General features: G+C 41.4%; 1 protein-coding gene across 1 annotated transcript in view; it reads right to left on the bottom strand.

The window, feature by feature from the left end:
* LOC118849643 (cytochrome P450 4F2-like) overlaps positions 1-24,079 on the bottom strand; it is a 39,375-nt gene that overhangs the window by 11,342 nt on the left and 3,954 nt on the right. Inside the window, exons 2-3 of the mRNA XM_036758965.1 lie at positions 14,549-14,765; positions 2,215-2,359 (exon numbers count right to left, since the gene is read on the bottom strand). Of these exons, the coding sequence (XP_036614860.1) occupies positions 2,215-2,359; positions 14,549-14,764 (361 nt within the window). The 5' untranslated portion in view covers position 14,765. The remainder of the gene's footprint in view (positions 1-2,214; positions 2,360-14,548; positions 14,766-24,079) is intronic.

A 24,079-nucleotide genomic window follows, 5' to 3' on the forward strand; every position in this document is an offset into this window, starting at 1 on the left:
TCTGCTCTTGTCCAGTGCTAAGATTCTTCCAGCCCTAGGCCATCTTCCCCTGGGTAGGGGAGGAGGTAGGAACCAAAGATCAGGTAGTGCGTGAAAGGGGAGGAACACTCAGGGGTTCCCCTTGCCTTCTTTGAATAGAGCACATAAAACCCTCTGCTTGACATTCAAACCTCTTCACAAGATGCCTCGCCGCTGTCTTAGCAGTTTTCTTTCACCTTACTCTTCTCCTTGTAATGGCAGTTCATTGACACTATCCACTTTGCTGTACCTTAGACAGCATCAGGCCTTTTCATTGGCTGTCTCCCATCCCTAAAATGCTCTCCATCTTCATCTCCACCTTGGGGCTTCACTGGCTTCTTTTAAGTCCCAGCTAAAATCTCACCTTCTTCAGGAAGTATTTCCCAGGCCACTTGAATTCTTGTGCATTCCCAGGCTCATTGGTACCAATTTATTATAGATATAGATATAGAGATGGACATAGATACAGAGATGTATATAAATATAGAAACTGATAGAGATACAAATGGATATAGATGTAGAGATGGATATAGATGTAGATATGGATATAGATACAGAATGAATAAAGATGAATATATCTATATAAATATGGATACAGATATAAGAGAGGTAGATACAGAGATAGATATAGATACGGATATACATACGGAGATGAATATATATGAATATAGGTATTGATATATAGCTATACATACAGAGATGAATATAGATATAGATACAGGTTTAAGATAGAGATAGCTGTGGTATATGAAGGTAATGGAATCCTATTGTGCTATAAGAAATGGGGATGATACAGACATCATAACAACCTGGAAAAACCTACACGACATAATGCTGAGTGAGCAGAGCAGAGCCAGAACATTATACACAACGACAGATATATGAATTCTGTGAGGACTAACCCCGACAGACTTTGCTCTTCTCAGCAACACAATGTGCAAAGACAACTCCAAAGGACTCACGATGGAGAATGCCATCTACATCCAGAGAAAGAACTATGAAGTATGAATGCAGATTGAGGCACACTTCAGGCTCACCTTTTTCTCCCCCTTTTTTTTCTCTCTTTTGTTTTTGTTTTTGGGGGTTTTTTTGGTTCTGTTTCTTCTTTCTCATGATTCATTCCATTGGTCATAATTCTTCTCCACAACTTCACTAGTGTGTAAATTAATTCAATGTGGAGTTATACATGGAAGTTATATGGGATTCCATGCCATCTTGCGGAGGGAGGCGGGGAGGGAGGGAAGAAAACCTGGAACTCAAAATTATGTAGAACCATGTGTTGTAAACTAAAAATAAAAAAACAGGAAACACAAAAAAAAGATAGGGATAGAGATAGATATGTATAAAGATATAGACACGGATATAGCTAGATATAGATACAAAGATGGATATAGATATGGGCATGGATATAGATATAGATATGGATATGGGTACAGGTAGACATAGATGTGGATAGAGATACAGCTATAGATAGATACTGATATGGGTGTATATCTACTATAGATTCAGAGATGGATATACATAGATATAGATATAGATGTGGGTATAGGTATAGGTATAGATATAGATATGGACATAGATACCTATATAGATATGGATAGATGTGGATATCAATATAGGGTTAGATATAGATATGGACATAGCTATAGTTATAGACAGAGACATAGATATATAACAGGAACTGTCTTTCACCTTTCTTTGAACATTCAGTGCTTAGCACACTGCCTAGCACATATTAGGTGCTTGACAAATGTTGATTACTAACTGATTCCTGACTTTCCTCTGCATCCTGGACACTCTGCGTATTGGTTGGAACTTCCCAACACTGAATCCCTCATCACTGTTTTCTTTCCTACTTTCTACTTCTCTCTCACTCCTAGCTTCTATCTTTCTCCTCTGTCATCCCCTCCTGTTTTGTTCCTCCTTTTCTTCTCCCATCATTCTCTCCCTCTTCTTCCCCTTCCATCACATTTCCATTCCTCAACCCTTCCCTATTCCTTCTTTTTACATTTAGCAGCTTTTATTTCACCCTGTCCCAAGGAGAAGGTAAGGCCTTGAAGGCAACAACTATTGATTTTTCTCACTGTATAAGGTGTTCTATGATCACATATGTGAGTAAGAGGGGTAATGAAAAATTGAGGGGACAGGCAGGGATAGATGTTGCCATGGTAACAATGACCCTTATGGTTTACACACCTGAAGCTGAGGTAATAGGCCTGAGGTAGTCCGGGTGACAGATGAAAATAATTGAGCGGAAGGGTCCACCCCATAATAAAAAGACCTCCCTGAACATGTTCACAAATTTAATAACATTCTTTATGCCTTCCTCAGAGGGTGAGATCTGAAAACAAAGCAACAAAAAGAGTCAGCACTTTCAAACAATCTTTAAGAAAATGCCAAACCTCTAGTGGTCAGGAAAAAGCTGAAGATTCCCAAAGGGCTACAAACGTATGGGCTTTTCTAAGGGCCATCTCCCTCATGCAACCAGCATGACAGGATTATGGCATCATAGAAATAGTCCAAGCCTAGTACAGAGTCCCAGAATTGAAGGGACTCCAGAAGCCATCTAAACTAACACAGCCAAACAAGAATCTACTGGACAACATACTCAACAAGTAGCTCTTGTGTTTCTTCTTGAAGACCTCCAGTGAGAGAGAAACTCCTACTTTCTCAAGAGAGTTCACCCCATTTTCAGACAGCCATTATTGATAGGAAGTTTTTCCTAACTTCAAGACTAAATAAGTCTCTCTATACTTTCCATCCATTACTCCAAGTTCTGCCCACTGTGATCAAGTGGGACAATTCTAATTTCTCTTCCATGGTTTCCTTCAATAATTGAAGACAGTAACTCCTAGATTAAAAAAAATCTTTGCAGCCAATTACCCAGATAAACACATGATATTCAAGATATATAAAGAACTGACACAAACATGTAGAACTAAGAGCCATTCCCCCAGTAAATAAGTGGTCAAAAGATACCAACAGTTTTTAGAAGAAATGAAGATAATCAACAAATATATGAAAAACTCTCCGAAATCACTAATAAGAGAAATGCAGGTTTAAAATTCTGGAGTTTCACTTATCAACATGGAAATGATGATACCAAATGCATTCAATGCTGTGGGAAGACAGGAACAATAATACACTCTTGGCAGAATTGTGAATTGATTCAATCCGTCTAAACAGTTTATAATTATCTAAGAAAAGTTACTGAGTAGTCCATACTCTTTGACCTACTTATCCTGATTATAGACACAGGAACGGGGAGAGAGAGAGAGAGAGAGAGAGAGAGAGAGAGAGAGAGAGAGAGAGAGAGAGAGGGAGAGGGGTAGAACGAAGGGCGGAAGAAAGGAAGGAAGGAAGGAAGGAAGGAAGGAAGGAAGGAAGGAAGGAAGGAAGGAAGGAAGGAAGGAAAGAAGGAAGGAAAGAAGGAAGGAAGGAAGGAAAGTCCTATATGTGTGTGATCCTATTCCATATATAATGGAGGTTACCCAGAGCACGTGCAAAGATTCACTTTCTGCTTCTAACTGTCCACATGTGAGTGACTCAGTGCTGAAGAGAATTGACATTGGCCACTGAGCCAGAAAAGCCAACAGAATAATGGATCTTGAAAAGGACAATGACTCTGCCTCTCTTGATCTGTCTTCCTGTGACCCTTGAGCTGGCATCATGCAGCTCTGGGACTTCCTGTGAAGATTGTAGGTCAAATTTCATCTCACTCTTTTCTACCCCCTTGACCACCATGGGACCACAGCTCATGGCAGCTAAAACACATGTCCTGCCACCCTCAGTTGGAGGTCTCATTGGACATCACCCTGTTGGGGAAGGTGGAGAACTTGAGCAAGTGTGAGCCTGGACTTTGGAGCTGCCTCTTTTGTATTTATGTTCTCATAGTCTTAGGTGAATAAGCATCAATACCTAAATGAATGTGCCCCACTCTATCCTAAGAAACTACCTGTGAGTTCCAGAGGTTCAGAAGTTCTGAGTCACTTGGTCAGAGTTGATTGGTGGCATGGGATGGGGTGGAGAGAAGGGAAAGGAAAGGGAAAGGAAATCCCCAACAGGTACTCCAGTGTTTCTTGGGGGAGAAGATCACTGTGAAGAGGATGAACCCAAATCACTGGCCTACCTTACTTTCGACTTTCTCTGTGTATTTCCCCATTATTAAGGGAAATCAAATCCTTGAAACATTCCAGACACTGGAGAGGAGAAGAGGAGCTAGAACTCTGTAGCCTGTAGTGTCCAACAAGGTCCCACAATGGCCAGAACTTAAGGGCAAGAATAAGTGGTGTCAATGGAATGGAGGAGTGGCCTTATCCTGATTACATGGGAATAAAGCTAAGATGCCCTTCCAAAACTAAGAACCCTCCTTTGGACCAAACACCAGCAAAACACCAACATTCTGACAGGGGATGAGGAAAGTGACACCCCCAGTCACTTGAAAAGATTTAGCAGCTGAGGAGGAAGCCACAGAGTTACATAATGAGTCCTGTTTCTACTTAACCTGAAGCTAAAGCTCCAAGGACCTCTAGAGGCATATGTGGCAGTTAATACCATCCCACCCAACTTGTGGCTGATGAGATGGACACTTAGCTTCTCTGAGAAGCCCCACCTTGGAGTTGAGAAAGAAGACACTCTAACATAACATCAAACCCCAACACCCAGGCTAGGTCAGGTTAAACCAAAACTTTCAGTAAACATTTACTAAGTACCTACTATGTGCCAGGCACTCTGCCAAGACTGGGGATACAAAGAAAGATAAAAGACAGTACCAGCTCTCAAGGAGCTCACAATCTAATGAGGGAGACAGCATGCAAACAACAATGTGGGGATATGCTATATACAGGGTAAATAGGACATAATCAAGAGAGGAAAGGCACTAGAACCAAGAGGGACTGGGAAAGTCTTCCTGTAGAAGGTGGGATTTTAGCTGAGGCTTCAAAGACAGGGGCCTGCCAGCATCAGCAGGGATGCCAAGAAATAAAAAGTCTCTCAATGCTTTCTTCCTGCCCTCATTGTTCCTTATTATATTTGAAACTCTCAAACACAACCAGAAGGGACTGATGCAAGTCTTGGGCAATTATCTTTTCAGAGATGCCTTAGAGGCTGCTTAAGAACAGTCTTTACTACTAGAGAACAGCGTATATTAGAATGAGAGTCTCCAATCACAGAGGAGCTACCAGGTGGAGCCACAGCACACCAGGTAAGTGAGGGGAAGGACAAACACACTATTCTAAGAATTATACCAGGAAAGACACAGAGGGAAAATTTTGCAAACAGCACGGTGACAACATTCCTGATTCGTAGAGGCTTACTTAAGTCTCTATCTCTCTCTGCAAACAGCCATATTTCCTCAGGGTCCATAGTTGCAACCAGTTTAATTATTTGCAGGAAATAACAATTCTAGGTGGTGCAATGGGTAAGAGCCCTGGAGTGAGTTCAAATCCCATTTCAGACACTTACAAGCTGTATGACCCCAGGAAAGTCACTTAACCTTTCTCAGACTTAGTTTCCTCATCTGTAAAATGGAGATTATACCAGCACCTACTTCACAAGGCTGCTGTGAGGATACAATGAGATAATACATGGACAGCAATTTGCATACCCTTAAAGTACTCTATAAATGCCAGCTATTATTATTATTAATTGGAAAGTCAGTATTTCAAAAGGTCATAGGCTAGAATGTTGGGCTGAATCTAATAATATATTTAATGGGAATAAGTCCCATGATTTATGATCATAGATTTAGAGCTAGAAGGGACATTAGGAGAAATAGTAAGGAAATAAGCAATTATTTGTTGTTGTTCAGTTATTTCAATTGTGTCCAACTCTTTGTGACCCCATTTGGGGTTTTCTTGGCAAAGATGCTAGAGTGGTTTGCTACTTCCTTCACCAGTAGATTTTACAGAGCTCAGTGGGAATATTCTTCCCATGCCAGGTGGATGACCATAGGTTGGATATACTGTGCAAAGAGTTCTTTTTGAGGAAATTGACAGATGTTGGAGGGGATATGGGAAAATTGGGGTAATGATGCACTGTTGGTGCAGTTGTGAACTGATTCAACCATCCTGGAAAACAGTTTGAAACTATGACCAAAGGGCTATAAAATGTGTATACTCTTCGACCCAGCAATGTCACTACTAGGTCTGTATCCCAGAGAAATTTTTTTAAAAGAGGAAAAGGACCTATGTGTACAAAAATACATATAGCAACTCTTTCGTGATGACTAAGAATCGGAAATTGAGGGGAGGCTCATTATTTGGGGAATGGTTGAACAAGTTGTGGTATATGATTGTAATGGAATATTATTGTGCTATAAGAAATGGTGAACAGGATGACTTCAGAAAAACCTGAAAAGACTTAGATGAACTGATACAAAGTGAAGTGAGCAGAATCAGGAGAATATCATATGCAGCAAGAGCAACATTGTATGATGATCAACTGCAAATGGCTTAGCTCTTCTCAGCAATACAGTGATCTAAGACAATTCCAAACACTAATGATGGAAAATGCTATCCACCTCCAGAGAAAGAATTGATAGAATCTGAATGCAGATCAAAGCATACTATTTTTCACTTTATTTTTCATGGGGGTTTTTTGGTCTGTATTTTTATTCACAATATTATTAATACAGAAATATGTTTTGCATGATTGCACATGTATAACCTATATCAAAATAGTTTATTGTCTCAGGGAGGGGGGAGTGGAGGAAGGAAGGGAAGGAATTTGGAACTCAAAATTTTTTAAAAAGAATATTAAAAATTCTTTTTACATGCAATTTTATGAAACATCTATGACATAAGGCAGCTAGGTGGTGCAGTGGACCCTGGAGGCAGGGAGAAGCATCTTCCTGAGTTCAAATCCTACCTCAGACACTAACTAGCTGTATGCCCCCAGGCAAGTGATTTAACTTTGCTTACCTCAGTTTCCTCATCTGAAAAATGAGATGGAGAAGGAAATGTCCAAGAAAACTTCAAATGAGGTCAGGAAGAGTGGGACATGACTGAAACAACTGCACAACAACCACCTACGACATCTAGACACCATGCTAAGCACTAGACATGCAAAACCAAAACAGAAACAGTCCCTGTCCTCAAGGAGCATCCAGACTATTAAGGCATATACAGAGATAAAGGAAAACAAGATAATTTAAGGAGGAAGAATGCACTAACGGCAGAAAAGGCTTCCCCTAGAAAGTGGCCTGTGAGTAGAGCCCTGAAGGACATTAAGGATAGCTAAAAGCAGATGGGAGGTGGACAGTACAAAAGCAGGAACTGGGATGCCAAGGTCTGCAATAATTAAGCAAGTTTAGCTGGAACATAGAATGAGTGAAGGAGAGTGAGATGAAATCAGTCTAATGCCAGGTTTTGGGGCTTGGGGATTTTTTTGGGAGGGAGAAGAGTGTTAAGGCTGGTCCTATGAACCTGTGATTGAATTCAAGCAGGAAACTCTAAGAGAGGAATCTCCTCCTGCCAATGCAAATCACCAGTTTCTGGTCTGGGAATGCCTGGGGTGCTGAGAGGTAAAGAAAACTGTGAGTTGGTGAGAACTGGTTTAAGTGGTACCTGTCCCCAGCCCCTAGGACTCATGAAGGCTAAATCCATCTGATAGTCCCCAGATCCCTGGCCACTTGCTTGCTATGGCATGGTTAGAGTTAAGGTTCCTGGGTCCCTGCTCTCATTTCTCATTGCTTATTAGACTAAGCAAATACCCAGATTTCCCTGGCCCACCAGCCCCATTGCCTTCCACTCTTGAATTGGGGAAATTGGGGAAGGGGAGGTGGGAAGAGTGGACCAACTTGTTGCTTGTCTTAGAGCTAAAGACAGTTGATGGTGCCCCCGGATTGCCCATCCCAGGGGAGCAGTGTCTCTGCCTCTTTGCCCTGCGGGGGGGGAGGTCTTGCCAGAGTTACATAGCCAGCATGGGTCAAAGCTGAGTCTTGAACACAGGTCTTCCTGATTATGAGTCCTCCCTATCTACTACACCACACTGTCTATCAGATTATGAAGCTCTTTTACATGTTAAATGAGAATTTACCTTCTATTCTAGGAGCAATGAGGAATAAGAGGCCCACACAGGTCAAACCATATCACCCCCCTACTCAATAACTTCTAGTAGCTCCCTATTACCTCTGTTTGGATTATAAAGCTCTTTGCAACCAGGCCCCAACTTACATTTCCAGGAAATTGCACTTTACTATTTGCTACATGCTATATAAATGAATCAAAGTAGCCTTCTTATTGTACTTCAAACATCTCCTACCTCCGTGCCTTTGCACTGGCTGTCCCTCATGCCTGATACACTCCCTCCTCATCTCTCCTTCTTAGAATCCTTGGCTTCCTTCGAAGCTTGTGTCACCATCTACATGAAGTTTCTCTTGATTCTTCCATACCCCCAGCTGCCACTGACTCTACTCCAAAAATACTACCATATGTATTTTCTGTGTGTAAAATATATACCTGTATATGGTTTGCATATGTCTTGTATACATATATGTTATTTCATCTGAGCCAGGCACCTGGCACAGAAGATAGAAGCTCTGGGCCTGGAGTCAGGAAGACCAAAGTTCAAAGCCTGCCTCAGACACTTACTAGCTATGTAACCTTGGGTTATCATGAGGATCAAATGAGATACTATTTGTAAAGTACTTAGGTGGTATCTGGCATATAATAGCAACTATATAAATACTTATTATTATTATTTGTTAATATGTAGGTACTTTGAGGGCAGGGAGTATTTTATTTTTGTTTTTGCATCCCCAATGACTAGCCTAGTGACTTAAGCAAGCACTTTAATATTTTTCATTAATTGATTAATCGATTGAGAGAAAAGACAGAGTCCAGAAGGATGGCAGCAAAAGATGTAAAGAGAGGAGGGTGAAAAAGTAGGAAATGGGAGTAGGAAGCTCAGGGAAGTAGCTGGAGGGCCAGAACAATCAAATGAGTGAACCAGTAGGAGACCACCTCCATAGCTTGCCTCACCACACCCTTGTGATTACCTAACCTATTTATAATTTGATCCTATGGAATCATAGACTTTTGGACTCAGGACATGAGAACTGGAAGGGATCCAGAATGTCACTGCTAGAAGAAAGCTTAGAATGGCCAACACAGACATTAAGAAGTAAAAAGGACCTTAGAACATGGAATATCAGAAACCGGCTAGACTTTAGTCAATCAGTCAAATATTTGATAAGTGCCTTAATCACCTTTAATATGTGCTCAGCACTTGGTGATACAAATATCTTAGGACATAAACAGAAATGAAATCCAAACTAGAAGGAGTTTAGACCAGAGAACATTGGAGCTGAAAGGCTACTAACCTACAAGAGACAGATGTCTGCCATTAATTGGCAATCACAGGGATGGGGAAGTGAGGGGTTGGACAGGGTGAAATCCTGAAGATCAGGTCAGAGCAAGAGTTAGGGCTCCTCAGATTGCCAGGATTCAGGGGAGTGATGCAGAAGTGGGACAGCTGACAACAGTAGAGATTCTGAGTCAGGGAGGTTGGTCTGCAGCTCAGAAAGACCCATTACCAGGAGCAACTGCAGATTGACTATTATATGATGCAAGCTGCTTCCCCAAGCTTTCAGTCCCATATGATGGCAGCATGCACTCCCTGCCTCTACCCTGTTCAAATTCAGATGTCATGGGTTGGGTCACAGTGCCCCCTGCTGGCTCAACTACCCAAATTACTGGTCTTTTGGCTTAAAGGAAGGGTGGGGAGAGATTATTGTTATTATTGTTGTGGTTATTTTACTGTTGTTATTAACTGGCTCATGGAGGTTGTGACTTGCCCAGGTTGAAACAACCAGTATATCTCAATACCTAAGCCAAAAGGAGAGCTGCAACCAGCTGGGAGATCCATCAGGGGCAGGAAGGGAAGGCTTAGCCTGTTTTCTCAAGCTTGAAAGTAGGAATAGGGGGATGGGAGGAAGCAACAAGTGGAGAGAGCTTCTTATCAGGCTATGATAGACAAAAGGAAAGTGGAAACATGCTCATTTTAGCAAACAGCTGTTGAGATTTCCATTAGTTACTTTTGTATTCCAAACGATCACTTTCTATACCAATTAAATGCTTTTGCTGATGCCATGCTGTCGTTTGCCTCGGTTCCTGTTAACAGTATTAATTAAATATCTAGACCATGCTGATTTTAGAGATCCATCCTTCCACGCTAGAATGGGGCTCGAACCACACCGAGTTCACTTACTAGAAAATCCTCAAATAATCAAGTGATTTGGTGATTTCATCAATTTGAGTGTTCCTTCTAATTGTACAAATCACAATTAATCCGTACCTGTTCATTCTGTGCCACTCCTGTCCATGTCCTCCCCTGAGTTTGCCCCAAGGGTCTACCAACATGCTGGGAGCCTTCCTTGCTCTCTCCTGCCATTGAAAAGATACCAGAGGAACACACAAGCAATCTATGTCTTACTCTTTCCAAATGACTATCTCATCTTCTTTTCTATCGTAAATTTTTTAAGTTTCATTTTCTCCAGTTCTTCTTTGTAATATTTTGTAGCCTACTCATACCCACGGTGTGCTTCTCTATTGCCCTCAGAATGATACTAATTTTTAATTCTTAGAAACTATAGCAACATAACACTCATAACATTCATATTAAAAGATGGATCTTTGTTTCTGGGAATTTAGAGTCATTGAGCAAAGTTTGCCATTTCCCAAAGGGAATACAACCTCTCTCATCTTGCTGCTTAATTCTGGATCTAAATCATTTTCTATCTGCAGTGTCTCTCAAAGAAATAGTTATAGATTAGATAGATATAACTATATGTATGTACATATTTATACATATATATACATACATATAAGCTCATTAGATCATACAGCTAACTGCATGTTATAATCTGGACAGCAGGCATTCTTCATTCATTTGGTTTTTCCTAAGTGAATGGTTGGGCCAAATCTTTTAGAATGGTTATGGATCTCTTCCAGGAGAACTACAATGTTTCAGTGCTTGATGAAACCAGCATGATGACTTCTGCAAATATTAGCATCTTTAGGAGATCACTCTTTACCTTGGAGTCCATACCAGATCACCACGACTATGTAATTTTTGCAATCACATGTCTCAATTATAATAATTTCACACAGAAATATAATTTATGGAAACCAATAGTGATAAAAGGAGAACAAAAAGCATAAAGATCACCTTAGAACCCAAATACTTGACTTACATGCAAGGTTGAAAGGCAAGGGAGCCATAGGTAACACAGGTTTAGAATATTAACTTGTCTATAAAATTTTACTGCATAGGGTGGTAATTTATGAATAGTCTGACATCATAAAAGAGAGAAATAATAGAGTCAAACGAATTTAAAGAAAGTTGGTGAGAAGCCCAACTAAGCAAAGTCATTCCAAAGCATTTAAAGGTAAAACTGGAAAGAAGATAACAGTCAAAAGAAATATGGAAAAGATTTGGAAGGATTTTCATAAAAATTTTAAGAAAAAAGACATTTTACCATGAAGAACAGAACCACCATACTTGGACTCTAACATAGCAGTCCTAAATATGTTTATAGAAGAGACAGAAATGGCAGTATAAAAAAAAAGGATGGTAAAGGCAACAGGGCTATCAGAAAATATAATGAGACAGGTAGGTGATGGAGGGGATAGAGTTTTGAACTTGGAGTCAGGAAGACCTGAATTCAAATCCAGCCTCAAACACTGAGTAGCTGTGTAACCCTGGGCAAATCACCTAACCTCTGTTTGCCTTAGTTTCCTCATCTGTAAAATAGGGATGATAATAACTCCTACCTCTCAGAGTTCTTGTGAGGATCAAAAGTGATAAAATATATAAAGTGCTTTGCAAATCTTAAAGTGTTATATAATGATAGTTACTATTCTTATTATTAAAATGCCCTCACACACACATAAACATGAACCTAAATCTTTTCAGGGCTAATGGTGACTCATCCGCTGGCAGCATCTGAATAGAACGTGAAAACAAAGGCAGATAACAGAGAATGAATACAAAGGAATGCTACAGTCTGTAAGAGTAGTATCAGGAACACAAGTTCAGAATGAGCTGAGAATCTAGCTGGTAGTAAATGCTAAAAACAACATAAGAGTTATTGTAGCTATGCTGGGAAGAAAGGAAAGACCAAAGAAGGAATAGCTACTAGTAGTACCAGTACTAGTAGTACTAGCACTAGTAGTGGTCGTAATAGTAATAGTGGTAGTGGTAGTACTAGTAGTAATAGTAGTAGTAGAACTAGTATTAAGCATTTATATAGTGCCAACTATGTACCAGGCACTATGCTAAGTACTATTACAAATATTAGCTCATATGATCCTCACAACAACCCTGGGAGGTAGGTTATATTATTAACCCCATTTTAAAGTTGAAACTGAGGCAAACAGAGGTTAAATGACTTGCCCAAGGTTACACAGCTAGTAAAGGTATGAGGAAGGATTTGAAACCAAGTCTTCCTAAGGTCACGCCCAGCCCTCTAGTCACTCCATGGCCTACCTGCCCAGGATAGGACTGTTGCTTAGCAATAATGGTAATAAGGGATAATGATAACTGATGACAGTGAGAAGGCCTAATTACTGAACTTCCTTCTGTGTCTGTTTTTTCTTCCAAGAAGAGTGAGCATTAGACTAGAAAAGACAGAAGAAAATAGCTAGTGGGAAGACTTGGTGATGAGTACAGATGAGTAGGGAAATACTAGAACACCTAACCGTAGGTCATTGTCTAGCAAGAGCAGACGAGGACACCTCCCTGGCTTGAAAGAACTAGAAGAAGTGATTGCTAAACCATTGTTGTGAAGATCATGGAGGTGGGAGAAGTGTCACGTGACTGAAGAAAAAAATTATAACCATAATAATGCCAACAATAACAATAGCTAATATTTATAAACTAAGGTTTGTGAAATAATTTACATTTTTTTTTCTAATTTGTTGCTCACAACGACCATTTGAAGTAGGTGCTATGATTCCTCTTTTGCATATGAGGAAACTAAGGCTGAGAGAGTTTCAATTGCTTGTCCAGCATCACAAAAAGTAAATCAGGAGACAGGATTCAGGTTATCCCAACTCTAAGTCCAGTGCTCTATCCACTATGACAGGAAGGAAGATAGAGTCTCCCAAATCTAGGCCAGTAAGATTGATTTTGGTTCCTAACAAAATTCTAAAACACGATAATCAATGGAGCTTACAGTGATCACAGGCAACACTAAGAGGAGTATATCATCAAAGAACAAGGAAGATAGTCTGACTGTCCTTGGTCCAAGTCAGGCTACATCTGGAGTACTGAGTTCTATTTGGGGCGCCACATTTTAGAAAAGACATTGACCATCTAGAGAATGTACAGAGAAAGGGTCCAGTATGGTTAAGAGACTGTACACCATGCCATAGGGGAATCAGCTGAAGGAACTTGGAATGCCTAGTCTGGAGCAGAAAAGACTCGGGAAAAACAGGAGCCGTCTGGATAGCTGGAACAAAAAGCGAACTTGTTCTGCCTGCCTCCTGGAGAACAAAACTAGGAGCAATCAAAGGAAGCTGCAGAGAGACTAATTAAGGGCTGATGTACAGAATGTCTTCCTAACCATTAGAGCCATCAATGAGTGAAAAGGGCCTCTTCAGGCAGTAGTGAGTTCACTGTCACTAGGAGTCTTCCACTGAAGTTTAGATGACCATTTGTTGAGAATAGAGTGGGTTCTCGCTCTGGTTAGATACCCTCTGAGTTCCAGTCCGACTCTGAAATTCTCTGATTCTCCAATAGGCATTGGTTCAGACCACACAGAAATTTTCAACTTGAAGTATATCAAAGTCCAACAACACAGTAGGTACATGTGAGGTACCAAGGGTCCAAGAAGGAGGAAGAGGAAGTAAGGAGAGAAAAGAGCTCAAGTGATGAAAGAAAGGGGAGGGCTCCTATCTGCCCATGGAAGGCTCAACCACATTGTAAAAGGCCTGCTGTCTTGGGCACAGGGGATCAACTGGGTAGGGAGATGGAGGCTATGTCTTGGTCAGGGACCCAATCAAAGGGGTGCCTAAGGTGGAGGAGACAGGAGAGACAACTTCAAACAGTCTTTGAGGGACCTATGCCCCTTATAACGACTAAGTCAAACTCCCCTTCATCCTGTGATGGCTCCCAGATTCTACATGGGCTTTTTGCCTTCTTCTTATATCCCCATCCCAGTGAAAAAGCAAAAGCTTTCTCCTTCTCCTCTTGGAGGTTATTGATGAAGAATAACTCCAGGGAGTAACTAGAGGGAGACTCTTGCTATATTAGCACCACCAGAGACATCAGAGAAACTGAGCCCTCAGTTCACCATTCCCCAGCTTCTCAGGCTCTCAGTTCCCCATGCTAGGCTCAAATGTTCAGTTCCTGTCATCCCCTCAGGCTCTTGGCCCTTTAGTGCCCTCAGGTGCTGTGTGCCCCCAGTCCTCCCAGCCCTTCTTCCCACTGAGAAGCTCAGACCCTCTACCCACTGAAGCCTACAGCCTCTCTATCCTCTGAGGCCCCCACTCCTACGCTAGTCCTTAACCCAGATGTCCCCACTCACCAGTCCTGCATGGCCCTTAAACCAGCTCCGTAAGGGGGGTTCAGGGAAGCATCGAAGCTTGCGGGTCTTGATATAGAATTGGTGGAGAAAGATCAGGGCTTTTCCCAGGAACCAGGTGCTAAATGTCAGGAAGATCAGGACAAAGACTGAAGAAACTCTCAACTCCAGTCTTGGCAGGCCCAGCTGGTGAGACAGCCACTCAAAACTGGGCAGCATCCTATAGTGGGAGAAGTGGGAGGCAAAAGTGAAGTAAACAGTAGGAAAGGGTTGTCTTGAGTCCCCAGGAGCACTGTCAGAGGAATGTGCCCCTAATTTTAGGTTCCTATCAGTCTCCTCCAGGCTCCCTTCTTAGGCTTGGGACTCAGAGTCCTTTGTGAGCAGCTATAACAGTGGGACTGGTTCATGTTACCTCTCTATACTTCCCTCTCTCAAGGTTGGGCCTCTTCCTGGCTTAATTCCTAGTCCCAGAATCTCAGGTTTCTAAAGGGAAAAAAGAGGTATATCTCTCTCTGGACAAGGAATCCTTCACCACCCCCTTTGCCAGCTAAGTAGCTAGTTAGATGATGAAGTCTGCTAATAATTGTTCAAGCTAGAAGAACTGATGATTAAATGTATGTACTCAAGGGATGGACCATCCCTCCACTTCTCTCTTCCTTTCTTTCAGAGAAACTTGTAGACTATTTTCAAGCACAGTACTTGTCACATAGTAAATACTTAGTAAACGCTTGTTGACTGACTGATTAAAGAGTGATTTCTCTTATCTTCTCTCCAGTCTCCACATGGCTGCAAAAAATATGTCCTACCTAGGCAAGCTTGCAAAACCCTTAACTGTCTTTCTCCTTCTTATGTCTTTTCTTTATCTCAAGTGAACAAAAATCCAGGAAAGAGGGAAAGGAAGGAAGAAAAGAAAATGTACTAAATATATATGTTTGTCCGTTGATTGGTTGGTTGGTAGTGATGGAGATGGGATCTGAACCCCTAAAAGGAAAAAACCATGACTTTGGGGTCTGGACCCCAAAAAGGAAAAGCCCCTGGATTTTCCCACAGGGGCTAGTCCCTGATGTTCACCTGAAGCATCACCAATCCCAGTAATCCTTTCAATTGTCCTTTCATTGTGACCCAATGCCCAAACCTCCATTTCTCTGTAACCTCTAACTGAGCTCAGCCCTTCATTCTCTGGATCACCCCAGGCACTTCCCACCCTTAATTCCATCTAGACCCCTTCTCTGTAACCTCCCAGTCAGCCCAGACTACTTATTCACTCCCATCCAAATCTTCCCACAGATCTTTTCCCTATAAAAAAGGTCAATCTCATCTACCAAATTGGTCAGATTCTTAAAATGTGGCCAATAACACAGACTCACTAGGAATCTCACCCACCCCAACAGATGCTTTAATAAACCTTGTCTCTGACCGAAAGAAGCCTTGAGTGCAATTCTTTTGAGGCAGGACCCATGCCTTTTACCCCTGAATTTCAGGGTTGCCACCACCCCTAGAAACAGATAGAACACACATAACAAGCAGGCATCCAACCTTTGTTTGAAGACCTCCAGTGATAGGAAATGCACTACCTTCCTAGGAAGCCCATTCTGCTCATCACAAAAAATTTTAGTCCATCTCTTTGCCACTCCCATCCATTAAAATACTCTTGGCCCTGCCTTCTGGGGTCAAACAGAATGAAGCTAATTCCTGTGCCATTGGCAGCCTCCAGATCCTAGGAGCCAGCTGTCATGTGCCCCAGAGTCATTTCTTCTCCAGGTTGTATAGTCTTTGTTCCTTCAAACAAACCTCATGTAGCATGAACTTAAGGCCCTTCACCATCCTGGCTACCATCCTTTGGTGCTTATCAATGTCCATCCTAAAAGATGGAGGGCAGAACTGGATACAAATACTTCTTGACTGGACTGGAAAGAGCAGAACACAATGGCACCATCCCTTCCCTAGTTCTGAACACTAACCTGCCTCTCTTATTCAGCCTAAGCCTTCATTATTAGCCTTTTTTGTTGGCAGGTAACAGTATTGTTTTATATTAAGTTTACAGACAAAAGGCTATTTTCCCAGCAATTGATAGTTCCCCAGGACTCAGAACTTCCTGTTTTGGAGATGGGAAGGAGGGGAGGACAGAGGGACTATCAGGAGTAAGATAACAGGAATTTCTGGTTTCCAAAGTTTATTCCCAGAACCAGGGACATTTCAATTTCCTTCCTAGAGAGGCCTACCAAGTAAAGTGAGTGAGGATTGGGGGAGAGAAGGGAAAAAGTATGGGGTTAGGGACTTAGGGGCTTAGGGGATTAGGAATGGGGATGGGAATGGGGTAAAATGAGTTTTCTCAAGTTTTATGGGTAAGGGGCTAGGCAGAGAGAGGCGTGGGCTGTATTCTTGAAAATCTGACCCTGGTGTGGTCCAAGTTGGTACAGGGTAGAAACAACTCAAAATGGGCATTAGAAATGAGGGGACAGGTGATATAGGATCAGGTTGTGGGAAATAATTGGAAATGATGGAAGGAGTTTTGTTTCCACAGGATAGTGATAACAGATTGTAAGCCAGAGGGGACTGGTTCTAATCAGAGCTGTGATCTAGCAGAAATAGCCTTCTGATCAGGTGAAAGGTTAGAAGCTTGTATGCATGTTTAACCAGCTGTTTGAGGGGGACATGACATGGGCAGTTCAGGGGGTTGCATCTGGCCAGGCAGGAGATTTGAAGTGGGAGCCAATAAAAGGACTAGCACTTGTCTGAGTCCTTGTACTCTCCTGTACTCCATTCAGGGGATGTGCCCATTTATTTAGAAAGAATAGGTGTAAAATATAATTAAAATCTTCCTGGCTTTCCAACGAGTATTGTTTATTCTTACACTAAGTATTCTAACAATTGGGGGCTCATCCAGGATTAATATGGCATCAGAAAAAGGAAAAATTCACTGTGGAAAAAGAGAGGTGCCCCCACTGGTTTCCCCAGTAGGCCCGAATATCCTCAGGTCAGAGTTTCCTTTCTTCAGACTGCTAACTTTCAGGGACTATTTTTCTGGAATCCTTGGGAAGCCAGGAACATGAATAAAGAGAAAAAGTGAAACTAAATGGCCAGAGACAGTGTAAGTAAGGTTCCTGAGCAACAGCAGGAATAATTCAGGATCTAAGTACTGCTTTGTCATGTTTGGGATTCTGGGTTGAGAAGTAAGGTTTGCCTAGAATGGTATAAGGGAGCTCGCAAAATAAAAGTTACCTGGGGAGTGTGAAAGGCATCCTCCAAGCATTCTTCCACATAGCCTGTTAGGAAAAATGCTGGCTAACTGAGAAAAAAAGTGGGTTAAGCCAGGAAAAACATTTTGAAATTTTGGGGTGGTAAAAATTCTCTCTCTCCCTCTCTCTCTCTCTCTCTCTCTCTCTCTCTCTCTCTCTCTCTCTCTTTCTCTCTCTCCATTCTATCTCCAAAAAAGATTTGAATATGGAGAGAGACAAAAAAGAAAGCAGGGAAACTTCCTTGCAGATCAGGGAGAGGTAGATTGATTTGCATTTAAAACCAGTCACTGAACTGGGCATAAACCAATATCTTACACCATATACCAAAATAAAGTCAAAATAGGTTCATGATTTAGGAATAAAGGCTGATACTATAAGCAATTTGGGAGAGCAAGAAATAGTTTACCTGTCAGATTTATGGAGAAGGGAAGAATTCATGACCAAACAAGAGATAGAGAGCAGTACAAAATGCAAAATGGTTAATTTTGATTATGTTAAATCGAAAAGTTTTTGTACAAACAAAGCCAATGCAACAAAGATTAGGAGGGAAGTAGAAAATTGGGAAAGAATCTTTACAACCAGTGCCTCTGATAAAGGCCTCATATCTAAAATATACAGGAAACTGAATCAAATTTATAGGAATACAAGTCATTCTCCAATTGAGAAATGGTCAAAGGATATGAATAGGCAGTTTTCAGAGGAAGAAATTAAAGATATCTATAGTCATAGGAAAAAAATGCTCTAAATCACTATAGATTAGAACAATGCAAATCAAAACAACTCTTAGGTATCACATCTCTCCTGTCAGATTGACTAACATGACAAAACAGGAAAATAATAAATGCTGGAGAGGATGTGGGAAAATTGGAACATTGTTACATTGTTGTTGGAATTGTGAACTGATCCAGCCATTCTGGAGAGCAATTTGGAACTATGTCCAAAGGGCTATAAAAATGTTCATACCTTTCACCCAGCAATACCACTTCTAGAGCTCTATCCCAAAGAGATCACACAAGTGAGAAATGGGCCAGTATGTACAACAATATTTATAGCAGCTCTTTTTGTGGTGGCAAAGAATTGGAAATCAAGGAGATGCCTCTCAGTTGGGGAATGGCTAAACAAATTGTGGCACATGAAGGTAATGGAAAACTATTGTGCTATAAGAAATGAGGAGCAGACAGACTTCATCATAACCTGGAAAGACTTACACGAACTGATGCTGAGTGAGGGGAGTAGAACCAGGAGAACATTATACTTGATTACAGACCCATGGTATCTGTGATGACTAACTTTGATAAATTGGCTCTTCTCATCAATGCAATGTTCAAAGACAGCTTCAAAAGGCTCATAATGGAAAAGGCTATGCACATTCAGTGAAAGAATTGTGGAGTCTGAATGCATATTGAGGCATACTATTTGCTCTCTTTTTTTTCCTTCTTTTTTGGTTTCATTTCTTCTTTCGCATGATTCATTCCATTGGTTATAATTCTTCTTTACAACTTGACTATAAGTCAATAAGTAAACAAGTTTAATGTAAGGTATATGTAGAACCTATATCGGATTACATGCTATCTTGGGTGGGGAGGGAGGAGGGGAGGGAGGGAGAGAAAATTTGGAATTCAAAAACTTGTGGAACTGAGTGTTGTAAACTAAAAATAAAAAATAAATTAAAAAAAAACATTCACTGCCTCACATAAAGAAGAAGGTTTGTGTGGGAGTACACAGCTGAGAGGTGATTTGGAGATGAGAAGCATGTAATGTGTTACTTTTAATTTAATGCTTAAGATAGGTTTGAATTCGAATTCTAAATTGGTGTACACTGTCTTGTCAAATGTTTTGTCTAATGTCTTGTCTGTGTGTTTGAAAAATGTTTTATGTTTTATAATGGGAAGTCTGAAATGCAGTGAGTGAAACTTTTGGGAAATTTTTGATCCTGGGAGCAGCTCTCCCAAGGTTAAAAGTAGAGTTAATTGGCAAAACAAAAGCTCTCTGTCAGGCTGCAGGAGAAAGAAAACTGAAGTTGGGAGAAGGAAATTTGGCTTTTTCTAGTGTGTAAATTGTTAGGCTTGTGTGGGACAGTAACTCTTACCCAAATTAAATTCAGAGGCTTCTCAAGGTAGAAGGTAGAAAGGAATTTTATTTCTTTCTCATGAGAAAGGATGCCACCCAAGCTGGGCATTCTAATTACATTTTACATTTATTCAGTCTAAATAAATGGGCACATCCCCCAAACGAAGTACAGGAGAGTACAAAGGACCCAGATGGACACCAGTCCTTTTATTGACTTCTCCCGCCAGGTTCTTCATTGGCCAGATGCAACCCCCTGACTGCCTACATCATGCCCTCCTCAAATGACTCGTTTAATCATGTGTACAAGCCTCTGACCTTTCACCCAACTGACCTGAGGCCTGGTTTCTGCTAAAGCTGGGGTGGGGGAGGGGGAGATGGACACCTTCAACTCTATGGAAACAAAATTCCTCCCCTCGTTTCTTACAATGGTGAATGAGATGAACTCTCCAACCCTCATTTTGCTTCTGCTGTCTCTGAACTGAGAAAGACAGAGCAGAGAATGGTGAGCCAGAAATGATGATCTGGTGAAGAGGAGACAGAGAGAGACAGAGCCAAAGAGAGACAGAAACAGAGACAGAGACAGAGACAAAGAGACAGAGAGAGACAGAGACAGAGAGAGTGTGTAAAGGGCCATCCAACTTCCCTCAATAGATTCAAGTCTCCAGACCTACGCAAAACTACCTAGCACACTGAAAGAACTGGGAAATGGAAACACTGCGCATCTCTAGCTGCACTTTGAATGAATGATCTGAGGGAATGAAGAGGACCTACCTGTAGGGCCTGATTTTTGAATGATGAAAGGAGATGTCAAACTCTAGGCCAGTGAGTTTGACTTTGATTCATCCTCTCCCTCATTCCTCTCTACTGGTTCTTTTCCTACTGTCCTCAAATACAACTGCCACCCAGCCTTTGAAAAAAAAACTTCAGTAGACCTTACTTACCATTCTCACAAACTATTGTCCTTTCTCTTGTCTCCCTTTCTCAGCCAAATTCTTTGTATGAGCCATCTACACTCTCTGCCTCCACTTTCTCTGTTCTCACTCTCTTCTAAACTCTCTGTGGATCTGGCTTTTGGCCACATCACTCAAGTGAAAGCTCTATCTAAAGTTACCATGATCTCACTTTTGTTTTCAAATGCCCTGATTACAGTCTTTTGCAAAAGTATACCTTCAAATGTAAAATATAGAAAGAATACCTTGACTTTGGCAACATCATCATCATCATAGCTGGCATTTACATAATGCTTTAGGGTTTGCCAAGCACTTAATTTCAGCTTGTCTTTACAAGTTGATTACATATTGCCTGCCCACCAAGAGGTGACAAGATGTCTCAAAATCACTGAAGAGGGGCTGGAAGAGAGTAACAGCTCCAGACACTGGGCTTGATGGGACATGTGTGGTTAAAGGGATGGGCTCACTGGAACAATGGGTTTATAAGTGATTATTTGTAGATCATTCCCAACTTTTTGAGGCAGAAAAGACCAGGTGACTATCTTCTAGGATTAGTTGAATGTCTGCAAAGCCCACTTCTGGCTGGTGTATACATGAGTCACTCACCAAACCTTGTACTTCCCTAGAGCCCAAGCTAGGACCTCTGCAAATTGGCTCCCACTGGAATTTGCACCCATCTAGCTAGAATTAGCAGCACATTATAGGGGTTCAGGGAAGAAAGCAAAAATCTGAGGCTTTTCCTCTCTGTTGCAGAAAGATCCAAGCTGTAGGTGATTTCAAAACCTTTTCCCCCATCATTTAAAAAAAATCAACTTGTAAAGATAGGCTGAAATTATACTGTGGTGGGTTTTAACAGAGCAGTTAATGTTTTATCCTAGAGTCAGTCAGAAGGTTTTTTGTTTTTCAGTCTTTTTAAGTTGTGTCTGACTGTGACTCTATTTGGAATTTCATGGCAAAGATACTGGAGTGGTTTGCTGTTTCCTTCTCTAGTGTCTCTCTCTCTCTCTCTCTCTCTGTCTGTCTCTCTCTGTCTCTCTCTCTCTCTCTCTCTCTCTCTCTCTCTCTTTTCTTTCTCTCACAAAACCTTAAACCCAGTTCACTCTGAAGCTCATAGATTGGACCACAATAGGTCCCTACCCAAACTCCACTTAATGGCTATATTTTGGGCCCTCCTACCTTAGAGTAAATGTCAATGGTAACTGTTTCTTTTTGGAACAGCAACCCTGAGGGTCTTCTCCTTCCAGCTTGATTTTTTTTTAATCTTTTTTTTTCCTAATTAAAGGGGCCATCCCTTGACTCACTCTTTCATTCTTTTTTTTGGAGGGGGGAAGGCAGGGCAATTGGGATTAAATGACTTGCCCAAGATCACACAGCTAGTGTGTCAAGTGTCTGAGGCCAGATTTGAACTCAGGTCCTGCTGACTCCAGGGCTGGTGCTCTACTCAGCTGCTCCCCTTGACTCACTTCTTAAAGAGGCCTATTCACTGAATGGGCCTTACCTCACTCTAAGTGAGTACATGAAAAGGCCTTAGCCTAAAAGGGCCAGGGTCTCCCATTAGATCTTGGGTCATCTCCAGTCACCCTGATGAATATCTGGTCACTGGACCCAGATGGCTCTGGAAGAGAAAGTGAGGCTGGTGACCTTGCACAGCCCTCCCTCACTCAAATCAAAATCTACTGCATGTCACGTCATCATTTCCCTGATGTCATGGGCCTCCTAGAAAACAAAGGAGGAACAACAACAAAGCACTTAACAAATATTTTATATTCTTTGGTCCTCACAACAACCCAAGAGGCAGATGCTATTATTATTCCTATTTTACAGATAAGGAAACTGAGGGTGACCAAGATTAAGTGACTTGCCCAGGGTCCTACAGCTAGTTAAATGTCTGAGGCCAGATTTGAAGTTGGATTTTCCTGATTCCAGATCCAACAATCTAGCCACTGCCCCCACCTATCTGCCTCTATAAATCAAATTTGGAAAGTCTGACCTTTAGAACATCAAACATTGAGTAACTTACAAAGCTTGTCGTTTAACCAGTTGTTTTTTCTCAAGAGAAGCAAATTATAAAGTATGGCATAGGTCACTGGTGTAGGTAAAAATCGGTCATTTCAGAGGCCTGATAATGTAATATGATCACTGGAGGAAATACATTTTCTGTTCTTCATCTGGCTTGTCCTGAGAGAAAACAGTCATTTAGGCCACTATTTGAGGTTTGTTTGCTTGTTTTTTTAACTGTGGACTAGTACGTTCCCTTAAGTTAGGTCCAATCACTTGGATCAGGTGTCTTCTGTTTTGCCAAGGAATTTACCCCTGAATAAACTCTGGGGGGCAGGGATCACCCAGGGTCCTGACATGAGAAACCCCAGGGAGAGGTGGATGGAAGTGGCAGTGACTAAGCAAGAAACCCCAGATGGAGAATGAAAGATGACCCAGAACTAGGATCAAGAAAGCCCCCAAAGGACACAGAAGATACACTGTGTGCTGATAAAACAAGCTTCAGAGGGGACAGTGGAGATGATTCCAATTGGAAATGTCCCAAGGGGATAAGAAGACTACCCAGTACCCTGATCAGACAGACAACTGAAGCACTCTGACACAGGGCACTGAAATCTGTCATCCCTCTGAGTGGAGAATAGGGAACCACACTCAGAGAAGGGAACCCAGGGAATAGAGATCAGAATCAAATACAGTTGGTCACCTCATCCAAGAACATAGCAGAGGGTCAAGTCTGGCCCTAGCACTAGGTCCTAAATCAAAAACTGAGGCTAGAGGTTTTAAGAAACATAAGATACTGAACACTAGGAAGAAATATTGTGGATTAAGAATGATCCAAGAGGAAAACCTAGAATAAAAGAATGACTCCACAACAACTAAAAGCAGGACCTTGGGAAAGAAAATGCCTTGGTAGCAAAGACTACAAGGGTATTTGAAATAAAGTAAGAGATATAAAATGGAATGCAGAAGATGAGAAGAACCTCACCAATTCTGGATGTATATATAATGATCTAAAGTCAAATAAGGAAGTTTAGAGACTAATTGGACTCTTTAGGTTCTAGAAAATCAACATTCCCACTTGAGTATTTTGATGGTCCCTATTTACCAAGTCACTCACCAATCCCTTCTTTTGAGTGGTATTTGGAATAGGCTATAGCTTTAAAAGACCTAAAGTGAGCTACCCAGCATTGTCTCCTCCTGATTGATTCTTGGAGCCTACAGTCTTGTATGTCACTGTCCATAAGGATCAGGCCAAGTGGAACATTTAGTAGACTCCC

Source organism: Trichosurus vulpecula, chromosome 1 (genome assembly GCF_011100635.1).
Source record: "Trichosurus vulpecula isolate mTriVul1 chromosome 1, mTriVul1.pri, whole genome shotgun sequence".
NCBI lineage: Eukaryota > Metazoa > Chordata > Mammalia > Diprotodontia > Phalangeridae > Trichosurus > Trichosurus vulpecula.